The sequence below is a fragment of the Dermacentor variabilis genome, chromosome 5 (assembly GCF_050947875.1).
Source record: "Dermacentor variabilis isolate Ectoservices chromosome 5, ASM5094787v1, whole genome shotgun sequence".
NCBI lineage: Eukaryota > Metazoa > Arthropoda > Arachnida > Ixodida > Ixodidae > Dermacentor > Dermacentor variabilis.
In genome coordinates this window covers 21,596,831-21,609,139 of record NC_134572.1, presented here as the reverse complement: position 1 = coordinate 21,609,139, position 12,309 = coordinate 21,596,831, and the positions used below count along the sequence as shown (strand labels likewise).

Here is a 12,309-nt window from a genome sequence, read left to right as displayed (position 1 = left end):
CTTAATGTTAATTAAAATATCGACTATACCCGTTCGCTCTCTGACCCAAACCGTTTTCTCTGTCTTAACGTTATGCCTAGCTTTCTTCGTTGCATCGCTGTTTGCGCGATCCTTAACTTGTTCATAAGCTTCTTTGTCAGCCTCCAAGTCTCTGTCCCATGTGTCAGCACTGGTGATTGTACACCTTCCTTTTCAATGATAATGGTAAGCTTCCAGTCACGAGCTGACAGTGTCTGCCGTATGAGATCCAACCCATTTTATTCTTCTTTGAATTTTCTTCTCATGATCAGGGTTCCCTGTGATTAATTGGCCTAGGTAAGCGTGCTCCTTCAGAGACTCTAGAGGCTGACTGGCGATCCTGAACTCTTGTTCCCTTGCCCGGTTATTCATCATCATCTTTGTCTTCTGCATATTAATCTTCAACACCACTCTTGTGATGTGAGGTTACCTGGTATAATTATATTTAGTGCTGCATTGCTCACAGCTTTCTCTTTTTGCTTTCTTTATCAGTCACAAAATACACGTGTAAAAGAATTATGTAGGACTCAGTAGAAGTAGGTAACGTTGGTCAAAAAGCTCTTGTCTTAGCTATCACAAAATAATTTATGAGCAGGTCCTTCGATATACACCCCGATCAGATATAGGCATTACACAAGGAGCTGTGCTATAAGCAATGATAGTTTAATTACGACAAATTTGGAAGCAGTAAGTGACCAAAATTTGCACAGAAAGGGAGTTGAAACTGGTAATTTTCTTAGAACACTTTTCTGTGTTGCCTTCAACTGCGGAAACCGGGGGCCTGTAGAGAAGGTTTCACGGCTTACCTCACGAAAAGAAACAACGCAACAGTGCCCAAGAACGTTTTTTTTTTCGTAGATAATCCAACGTTCCCAGGACCAGAACGAAACAAGAACTCAAAATGCAAAGCAGTACTGGTATCTCCGACTTAATATCGAGAGCGAAAAAAAAAAAGAAAAATCGCGCAGGCGCGCCGGCGTGTCGCACGTTCCCACATACCACGCTTGCTGATAACACCTACGGTAATTTGTTTCCGACGGTGTTTGGACAGCATAGCCGGCATTCGATTATATCGGCGTTCTTTTGGCGTCGATTAGCGCAGATTTGCTCGTTTAGGGAGAGGGTTTGCAATGCACCCGCACGCACCCTGTACGCGACACCAAAAGTTGTTTGTATTTCCTGGCGGAAATCATTTAGAACGAGGCCTTTATGGCTGCTGGGAAGTGTAGGTGCCCAAGGCCAAGTTTCCCGCAGCAATATCATTTGCTCATGTACAGTGTCCTTTGATTTCCTCGTCTTTACATGACTTTCGACAGTCGACATTTTCGAGTTCTAACGTCTTGCAAAAAAGATATCCGATTTATGAGAAGCCTATTTTGGGGCGAGGTGAATAAACATCTAAAGAAATGTATCTGAGCCCGAGAAGACACACACGCACGCCCCAAGGAAAACGACGTGGTCACGAGCTCGTGCTCATCGTCTTATTTCGAGGGCCCTATGAATCGCATCCTGCTTCCATGCCCTTTCCTTTCAGTAAATATTTCTTTCGCAAAAAGAAGGCGTCACGCACGTAAGAAACAGCTTCCAGGGCAATATGTCGTCAGGTATATACGCATTGCGGGGGTATTTATTGAGCTCACAATATGATTCTCGCCTCAGTCTAAATTGTCGAAAGACCCACTTGGTCAACGTTCTTCACCACCATTCGACATGCCTGCGTCGTTCCACATTGATAAAGATAATGGCGCTTGGCAGGTCGTTTAAGTAGGTAATGGAGGTTTTCACTATGTTATGAGAAAGTAATCAGATGCCCGAAAGCTTGCGAAGGTGTATCCTCGAGCCGCATGTTCGTCGGATGACTTTTGCAAATTTCCCATTCAGCGTATGCAGACTCGATAAAAGAAGTCAAGTTAGATGTAACGAACGGAATATGCGTTCGTCCACATTTTTTACAAGCGTTATTAAACGTTGCACATACTTCCCTGACACTATATACATCAGTACTATATTGCAACGCGGAGATTAAGGTATTTCCCAGAGCGATCACAGGTGTTGAAGTAGTGATGTTGCTGAATCTATGAATGTTTGTAAAACACAGGCTTCCAGTATAAAGCTTACACTCTCAATGTATCCTGCTTCTTAAATTTAAGAGAAGGAGAGAGAACGAGAAACAAAGAGGCAAAAAGAGGCACAAACACAATGCTATTCAACCCTGTAGTTCGATCGGCTCAACAGCTTTCAAATGAACAATAAGTCAAAGTTCACCACATGTGCTAGTTAGCATACAACGGTCTCTTTAAACGAACTGTTCGTTATATGCATTAATGCTTTTCTGGCCCGCAGGTTCTATACAATAACGTGGTACTGTGGTACTCGGTAAGTTTGGTCCCAATTGAATAATCGAAGCAATCTAGCATCAAATTCTGTAGGATGTAATAGTTCTGCGGAAACCCGCAAGGTAATCAAATCTCTGTAATCAAATGCCTCGACCAATTCGTACTTCGAAATTCTGAACATACTGACATCGTCCAACGTGGTCAATCCAGAACTCGATTAATTTTTTGTTCAAGGCGTCACAGTTATTATTACCCAATCGTGGTTCTTACTGAATGCTAGTGTACCGACAGGTTCTTACCCAAGCGAGATAGTATTCAGCACACCTTGGGAAACAACCAAAAAATGGGTACAGTTATTGTAATGACAACACATACCAATAGGCATGCTATCTGAATCGTACCCGCGTTGCACGGCGGCTTTCATTATAGTCTGTATTGAGGTTGTACGCTATCTACTGGAAAGAAATCCTGCTTGGCAGCAAGGACAAATATCCTAGCAAATACTTTAGCTGTGACGGAGCTCTTCTCTTCAGCTTAGCGTTTGTTAGGTTATCAGGGTTCCATAATTCCCTCATTATATTGATACAACCTATCCTACTAACAAAGTAAAAATTTGGGCTTATTGGTGGATCATCCTAAACAACTTTACAGCACGAAGCTAAACGCAGACAGCGACCACAGACAAGAAACGACAGCGCTGGTCGCATTTTTCTTGTTTCTTGTCGCTGTCTACGTTTAGCCTGGCGCTGTAAACATATTTACGATGACTATCTTTCTAGTACCACGTGCAGTTTACCTGCACGTCTCCGACACATGCCGCTCATGTATACCACGTTGTACGTTGTGCGTCCATTCTAACGAGCACGTCATCTATGTTAGCGTGCTCGCAGTCATGTTTCCGTGCCATCAACCTTGGGTTAGAAGGTCAGAGACATATGCACGGCTGGGTGTTCAATACAGGACGCCACACTGTAGCACATAGGCTATTACGAGACCTACAGCGTGTTGGAAGGGTCCTCGCATTGAATTGCAACAAGCTATTCTTAAATAAGAAAAATAAATATGTCGCTACGTGTTGCATCTTCGCAAGCGAGAGAGAGAGAGAAAGTGGCATTGTGAAGAGGAAGTAACGAAGCATAAAGCGGCATCAGGAGTGCGACAAGATATGCCACGAGGTTCCTGCTTGGAAACTACACAACAACAAAGTTTCGGTTCGCCGAGAGTTCCAGGGCACACATGCAAGATGCGCGAGTAGCTCTTCTCGACCTGCCCCCCTCCCCCCTCCTCCCTACCTCCTAGAACTTTCTCTGCGTTCAGTCGCGATGCTTGTTTTTCGCAGTGCAAGCACCGCGCGTGTTCTGCTCGGCAGTCGGCGCTAGAGATTTCTCGGCGCTTGGCTGCATACATGCATACAAATACCCTCGGAGATTACTCCCTGTTCGATGGAAACATCGAGAAAGACACCAATATCGCCACGCAGAGACGCCTCCTGAAGGAGCCTACTCGCGTCTCGAAACTAGGCGGCTGCTTTGGCAGGACAAGGCGAACACGCTTGCAATAGGACAGCGAAGCATCTCATCGCGAATTCTAGAATCAGAGCTGTTAACATTAAGCGCCACACTTGAACAAATATTGCGGCATGACTACGATGGGGCCTTTTTTTTTTTTCTAAGTCAAAAGACTTTTTGGTTGAACCTTTTTTCTTTCTTTTTTAGTTCTCGTTGTTTCTTTCTTTACTTAGCTGGTTCTTTATAAAATGCGGTGTGGTTATCTCAGCGGGGAGGCACAAAACAAAGCTGTTAAATGAGTCTGGAAATGCCATTGCGATTTTCGTATTTTTCTGGCTTACAAAAACCTCTGTTCACGCTACGAATGGCGAATTCGTTATTACAGAAGCCTAATCTTTCAAAACAGCTGAACTGAATATTTCCCTTTAGTGTGCCTTTACAGCAAAAAGTTCTTCCTTAGGCAGTTCTCACTCTCTATATATTGCAGGGACGAATTCACGCTTAAAATATGTCATTTTAGAATACGCTTTTCAATCAATCCACTGACATTGTCACTGTGCAGGTTTCACTAGCATACAATGTATTGCGTTATGTAAACCGCCATGATTGATTAGTGGCTATGGTGTTCGGCTGCTGAGCACGAGGACGCGAGATCGGATCCCGGTCACGGCGGCGGCCTTCCGATGAGCGCGACATGCTAAAACACCCGTGTACTTAGATTTAGGTGCATGTGAAAGAATCCCAGGTGGTCGAAACTATTCTGCAGTCCCCCACTACGGTGTGCCTCAAAATCAGAGAGTGGTCTTGGCACGTAAAACCTCATAACTCACTTTTTCTTTAAATTTTTTTATGTGATTTAGCACGGTACAATGTTGCATGTGGCCGCCTGGCTTTCGAGCCTGTCTATTATTTGTCGTTAAAAAAATATATTAAGAGGAAGCTTTAGCTCGGACCCAACTCCGACGCGGCCTATTCAAATACATGTAAAACGCAAGAACATTTTTGTGAGATAACCCCTGGACCGATTTTGATGAAATTTGTTGCATTTGAGAGAAGAAGTTAAATTCTAGTGACTGTTGGAAGCGGAATTTCGAGTTAAGGCTTGAATTTCGTTAAAATAATTTTTAAAATATTTGACCACCTGAAAAAAAAATATAGAAGCACGAAGTTTACAAATTCATAGCTTTGCATCCAGAACAGGTATCGCCGTTCTGTAAACGGCATCCATTAGATCATTCAAAGCGGACTAAATCGATATGTAATTTTACATCTTACGTGAATTTGTTACGTTGGTTACAAGGGTTCTGCAAAAGCTGTATTTCCATATTGCTAAATTTTTTTATATTCATGTGTATCATACCAATTTTGTAGGCTTTAGATGTACTATTAGATGCAATTCACAGAATTGTATTATCATTTTTAGTTGAGTTACAGAGTTGTAAACTTGATAGCTTCGTTTTTTGAACATGTCTGATTTTTGCCAATATTTAATAAAACGTTGACGACCTACCTCAACAATTCGAAACCAATAGTCACTAGGTTTTAAGATTTTTTTAAATGCAACAAACATCGTCAAATTTAGTGCAGCAGTCGCAGAGAAAAACGAATTCTCCTTTTACACGTATTTAGATAGGAGCGGCCGAGCTAAAGCTTCCTTTTAAGTACTGTTCGCGCCACGCTAAACCTCACTTTTTATACATGTATAGTCCACTGATTGTACATGGTATTTAGCTCTGGCAAAATATTGCATTTAGCTCTATCTTGTCTCGGAAGAAGGCAAGAGCGTGCATCATTCAGCCAATGAGTTCGCCGAGCAGAGAACAGAAATGAGCGACGTATATGACTTTGAGCTGCTCCTTCTCGACAACATCTCCAACGTTCTAGCCTATAGCTCAGATTGAACGCCAAGAAATACGATTACGCATGGAGCGAGGCAAACGCGAATGCGAAAAGAACAGCCATGTCTAAAGAAAGCATAGAAAAAAAAACAATAGGATACGAACAACGCCGGTATAAACGCCACGGCCATTTCGCTTTCCGGAAACATCACAGGAGTTCTGGAAATGTCCCGAGATGCAGGCCAAAGTAGTAAAAGAAATCGTCCATAAAAAATATGAACGAAAGCGAAACAAAACGAAAACAGGTGCGAAACTTGACTGCGACGAGAAAGTTGGAAATGTTGACGATGAGTGAGTGGCGATTGAAGAACGCCAGCGCCGAAAACTGCCGTGACGACGCAAAGGAAAACAACAGGGCACGGAGGACGCTGAGAAACATCGCGTGCGCTTTGCTTCCCTTCTTTCTCGTAACCTGAGAAGATCGTGAGATGGGTGCTCACGCGGAAACACAACAACGAAAAAAAACAAGCAATAATAGATCAATGGTGAAAGCAAAGAAGCATCCTCGAATCCCTCTCAGCGAGACAGTTGGGAACGGGGAAAGCAGCGTTCCCCACTTCAGAGGCGAAAGAACAAAGCCCGGGCAAAGTACTTCGGATGGCTCTGCAGCCCTCATCGGTAAGCGCGGAAAAAGCAAGGGAAGTAAAATCAAACGCGCTCAGTTGCGCATAACTACGACCGAGCATCTTCTGGGGACTCGTGCGGGCGAAATAGCAAAAATGCGGCCTTTTCCTGAACCTTCGGGAAACCACGACGCGCGCGAGTGCCCCACACGCAGGCTTGTTTCATACTACGGTCACGCGCCTCTCATCGGTCATGTGTGCACTCGCGACTCGTGGATCTCTGCAGCGTATCATGGGACCTCCTTCCTGTTTCCGTCGTTGCTCCTGTGCCACTGTGCGGTGCGCGCGCTTCTGCAGCTCTGGCCACCGGAAGCGCGAACACGCTGAAGAGTTCTCGACAAGGAACGGATCTTCCTGCTCGTCTGCTCTTCCTTTCTTCACCACTGCTGCTTATACCTTTCGATTTTTCCTTTTTCTTTTCTTCTATTTCTTTTTCTCTTTTTATTACGGCGCACGATATCCGGTGCCGACGCATCTGCGCGCCGGGTGCAATTGATTCGGAGCTCTTTACACATGACGAAAATAGTGACGATGGGATGAAAGCCCCCTTGCCTGATGCTCCCCAAGAATCTCGCACAGAGATGCAAGATAACAAAAAAAAATTGAGAAGAGAAGAGAGAATCTAAAGAAGAAATACGGAGTATTCCTCGCGATCTGCTTATAGCACGCGCCCTTACACGTCACAACAGGGATCGAATGTGGACAAGAATAAGTGATTCTGACAACTGGGAGCACGACAGCGCCGGATTTCGTAGATGGATAGCAAAACTAAATAAAGGAAGCGAGAAGGGGAAAGAGCACAATTTGAGTTGTGAGTGTACTGTGTCTACAAACAAAACAAATTATTATGGAAGTTACACACTATAACATTCAATGCTGAAAACGTGTCCTAGTAAGCAAAGTACTTCCGTTTCTATCGTGAATCCCACTTTGCAGCGCTGCTGACGTCAGCGACGTTAGTGGAAAAGTGTGAAGTTATTCATGGATGAAATGGAAGAAATAATTAGCTGAGGGACACCTAACGCAGAATAAAACGGATTTGAATGCTGCCGATTGACATGTCCAGTATGTACAGAATCACACTTGTTCATCATTTCCGTCGCTGTAATTCATTCGGTCAAAAGCATGGAATAACAAATGCACTGATTCTCGTCATGCGACCAAATGACGAAGAATGGCAACCTGTAATGAACCGTGGTACCGTTAGAGCTGTCTAGAGATGAATATTTCTCCTCTTCAGGGCGTCTTTGGTTGTCTTTTTTTCTTGTGTAATAGAACATCAATAAGCAAGCTGCTTGAAGAGTCTATCTCGGATATCGCAGGTGCACCGTATCTCCGCACCGACAATAAGATATAGAAATGATGTGCTGGTATTCTGAAAGGAGTACGCGCGACAGTGACGCCACTGGCTTCTGAACTAAAGCCAACGGAGCTACTACGTCCTATGTTTCGACATATCTACTATGTTTCACTTGTAGGGACAATAATTCTGAACGAACACGCCATTTCTTTCTTTTTTTTTCATGTCGATTCGATAAATCATTTGTCACCGAATGAGGTGTCATTTCCTACAACATACAAATTGACTCACATAGACTAATTTCGAGCTGTGCAGATGAACCACATATAATACAAAAAAAATTGGTTGAATGTTACAAAGACAACACGAAAGATTAGCAGCAGGGTAACACATTTAAGCCAGCAAAAGCCAAGTAAACGCAATCAGCTCGATGAAGCGGCGGGCCGCAGCGTGGCAAAGTTAGCGAGTATTTTTTTTTTCAGCCAGCCATTTCAAACTTGTTGGAAACCTGTGCATGTAATTGTGTGCTTCCCTCTGATGACTACGGCTATCACGACAACGCTTCGTTGCATGACGAGCATTTCTGCACTTGATTCAGAACATGTATGACATTACGATATTATCTGTCCTCATTCAAACTCTCAAGAAAGTCGGAAAGCTGGTCAACTTACTCGGTTGCTTATTCTCAATAAGCTATACCTTATAGAAGAAGGGCAACAAATCTACCAAGGTTGCAAGAAAGGGTTTCCTTGCCGTCTATTTTAAGAAATATATAAAACAATATAACTATCGGTAAACGTTGTTAGTTTTATTTGAGAAAGCAATATTATAACTTCTTTTCAACTATCTCCTCCCATCGCGTTAAGATCACCAAGGAGATTGTCGCGCTCTCTCAGCCACGCGAGTGAAATGTGTTGCCCTCGCCTTTTTTGCTGAACGTAAACAGGATGTATTGAAAATCCCTCATGGTGCCATGGTTAGCGAAGAAGTCACATAGCAGCGACGACGTTAAAACGTAAGAGACTCTAGCTGTTCACTGTTTGTGATGCGTTACGAAAAGTTCCAGAGGTCACCGCCATTTTCTTCGCTAATTCCCAGACGCATAGCAGCCCCAGGCATGCAAGGCGTACGCACATAAGGGTCTTGTATTCCACACATTTAATTTACCACTCCATGGCAGAACAGCACTTCTCATGCGAAATGCGCGTATTCCGGCAGATATTCAGGCCGAAAGCCGAGCATCTGACACAGCTCCCACGCGGTCCGGCAAACAACCGCGCACTTCGGTCCCTTCGCATACGGCAATGCCGTGAAAGAGCGGGATCCCACGCATGCGCCAGCTCCCACGCCGTCGTCCACCCCCCGCACTGTGAGATGACGTCAGTGAGGAAAGAAAGTATTCGCTGAAAGCCCATAGCGTGATCGAGGCTGCGGTTCCCGAACACACCGAATAGAAATGTGCCGATTGAATAGAAAATAATCGAGTTCCCGACATCCTCCTGACTTGACGTGTGCTGCGTAGCTTCAGCCTGGGACAAGAAAAAAGAAACTCACGTTTGATGCTGGCTACTAAGTAACCTCGAAAATATAGCGTTTTTCCTATGGCGACTTTACTTAATAGAATACATGCAGGGCGACACGATTCGGAAGCATTAGCGCGAAAGGCTGACAAATCCTGCACAGCACAGTTTCCACTATGCGCTGAGGAAAAATCCTACACGTCTTTCTTCAGCAGTAATATTGTTTATCGGGTTTTAGCCAGCTGCGCAAGATGTCCTCATTCCGTATGGTTAAACTTTCAAGAAAAGTGACATTACAGATGGGAAAGGTGGATTAAAACTAAGCTGTGCAGACGTGGAGACCAATACAAGTGATGCGCCACTATAAAATGGGGCTGAAGGGATATTGAAAAACCGTCGCGATTGCACCCATTACTCGAGGAAAGAGGTTTAACCCTCCAACGTAGGCGAAAAATGATGGTACAAAGAATTTTATGAACACGTACCCATGAAAGCTGCTCTAGGAAGCGCGATGAAGAAATTCATCAACTGCAGAAGATTCATTGCGAAAAAAGAAATGACGTCACAGGAAACAAGTAAACAAAGGAAACTTCTCGCCATGCTGCAGGTTGGAGCAAGTTCGCAGATAGTGCTATTGCTCGGGAATTGTATCACGGAAGCGATCGAGGATAGCAGTTGCCCCACCTGGGTACATCATGCAATATCACTGGGCTATGTCAGTACACGTCCAGCGCAGTATTGCACGGAGTTGTTTTACTGCTGATGTTCCGCCAGTAATAACGAAATTGAACAAGAGTTCATAAAGCGTCCAAGGGCTTGTGCCGAACGAGATGTGGTTGCGTGTGTCGCATATATATCATTTGTCGGTTCCGTTCGTAGTGCAGAGACTTTGCAAGCTTTAAAACTCGGTTTTCGAACAGCAGCAACTGACGGTAAAAGATTATGTAAGAGCAGCCCTGTAAGCGCCGATATTGAGAGGGTCGCATTCGAGTTTGCCCCTTCCCCCCCCCCCCCCTTCATCAGACGCGAAGTCGGTTTTCTAGCACTGACAGAACACCGCTCAGCGAACTCTCAGCGATCGTCAGGCAAGAAAGAACCGCATCCGTACAACACTTGCACTGGAAATTTAGCTCAGTGAACAAGGCTGCCACTGGATAGTCAACTGGCAAATACAGAACGCCTTTTTATCAGAACCCACCCATGTCAGTTATTAAAAGAAAGTTACAAAAATCAAACAATAGATAAGAAACACCAAATTATACATTGTATATATACATAACTCATGGACTACTCTGTCTATTTGTAATTCGTTTTCCTTTGGTTGCACGTAAGCTATCAAACTTCTGCGACAATATTTCATCCAACGTACACGCCGTAAGTTTATGGATTACCATAGATAGTTTTACCAACTCGAAAAAACGTCCTACTGTAGACTTAATATGCGCTCTTAGAATGAATTTTCGCGTTGGACGATAACGCACTTGTGCTACGCTATGGGCGAGTCACGTAATGACATAGATCAGTCGCGGCTACTGTTTGAAGAACACAGCTGTTCGGTCGTTGACTTGTTGATGCAAGCCCAAAGAACGGCTGAGAGGTAAGCATCTGTTTTGACTCTGCTTCATGGAATACTATTCACTGCTGGCTGACTGACACGAGTGAAAGATGGAACAGACGACTCGGCGTTTTCTCTAAGAATGCAAAAGTTCTCTGTTAGCCCGCCATGGTCTTATGAAGCTTCCCAATATATCAGCAGAGCTCCGCAGACGATGCCAAGCAATTACTGAAGTATTTCGAGTAAAGCGATAAGATCACCTTTTTTTGCTCCACATAGCGCCTGTTTCAGAACGCGGTAATGGTTATAACGCCCACAATGTCATGCCCAACGACAGCACGGGAAGAACACGCGCGAGTCGCAGCCGCGCGCGCGGAAGATGAACGTACTGCCACAGGTGTATTCTCGGCGTTTACCGTACGTAAAGATGCGCGTTTCCTAGGCGTCTCTCAGTCGCAGTATTCCTCTCAATGCTCTTTCTACGCGAGCAGTGCGGTCTGCGATTTCACGAGATACCGATCAGAAGTAGCGAATGCTTGGCGAGTTGTTATTCCATACTGACGAAGACTAGCGCGATAAACAAGAGACAAGAAAGAAACACGACACGAGCACAGAGTAGCGACTGTCTGCGATTTTGCCAGTCTGCGCTCGTGTCGTGTTTATTTCCCGTCTCCTGCTCATCGCACTGTTCTTCAAGATAGCGATCAGCTAGCACACGCCGCTTTTCTCATTAAATGTCCACGTGCACCGCAGCTATAGGGCCCTCGTGCCGGCGTTGTTTAGTAGTGGTCTTCGTTCCATAAGCAGCCAGGATTACCGGTCAACGCATCACCGATCGGAAAGAACGGCACCAACTCACCGTTTTCCGCGTGTTTCGTCTGGGCAGCCTCTCCGATGCGGGGGTTATCCTGAGCGGGCACTACCGTAGCAAGCACGAGGCTCCCACCGTCTTTTTCGCACAGGACGGCGACCGCCAGTGCGAGCACCATCAATAACGCGGCGCAGAATTCACATGGGAAGCGCATTGCCTTCTCTGCTACAGCGACGGCTAACGCGCCGTCGTTGTCTCGTGGCACGTGTGTATCCGCCGCAGACACGAAAACCGTGAAGAGGCCGAGGCGCGCGCGCGCGCGCCCACGAAACACACACGGAGAGCACAAAGCGCGCGACGGAGGCGCGGCTTCGCTCACTGCTCCTGGAACTGGGGCTCCGGTCCGCAGCTACACAGCACACGAGCGGAGCGCGCGTTCTGTGACGCGCTGCTGTGCGCTTTCTTTCTGCGGCGGAGGCTGCCTGGAGCGCCCCGCTACGAGGAGGAGCACGTGGTTCTCGCGCGGTCGATTGACGGCGGCAGCTCGCCTGAACAGCGCCGCCTTTCGGTAGCCTCGGGAAGTGGAAAGTGGGAGTCCCGTCCGGTCACACACACACACGCAAGCACACGCACCTTCTCTTTCCATCCTCACCTATAACTCTCACGGAATCCGCTTACTTCATTGCTGTTGTTGCGGTTCCTTTCTCCTCGCACGAGGAAGATTCGAACGCTCGCCTCCC

The 12,309-nt window shown here is 45.5% G+C and overlaps 1 protein-coding gene across 2 annotated transcripts in view; it reads right to left on the bottom strand.

Annotated features, from left to right (window-relative positions):
• Positions 1-12,017, bottom strand: part of LOC142582345 (uncharacterized) — a 238,370-nt gene extending 226,353 nt beyond the window's left edge. For both annotated transcript variants that reach the window (XM_075691953.1, XM_075691954.1), the window contains exon 1: positions 11,618-12,017. In XM_075691953.1, the coding sequence (XP_075548068.1) occupies positions 11,618-11,783 (166 nt within the window). In that variant the 5' untranslated portion in view covers positions 11,784-12,017. The remainder of the gene's footprint in view (positions 1-11,617) is intronic.
• Positions 12,018-12,309: the final 292 nt, after the last annotated feature.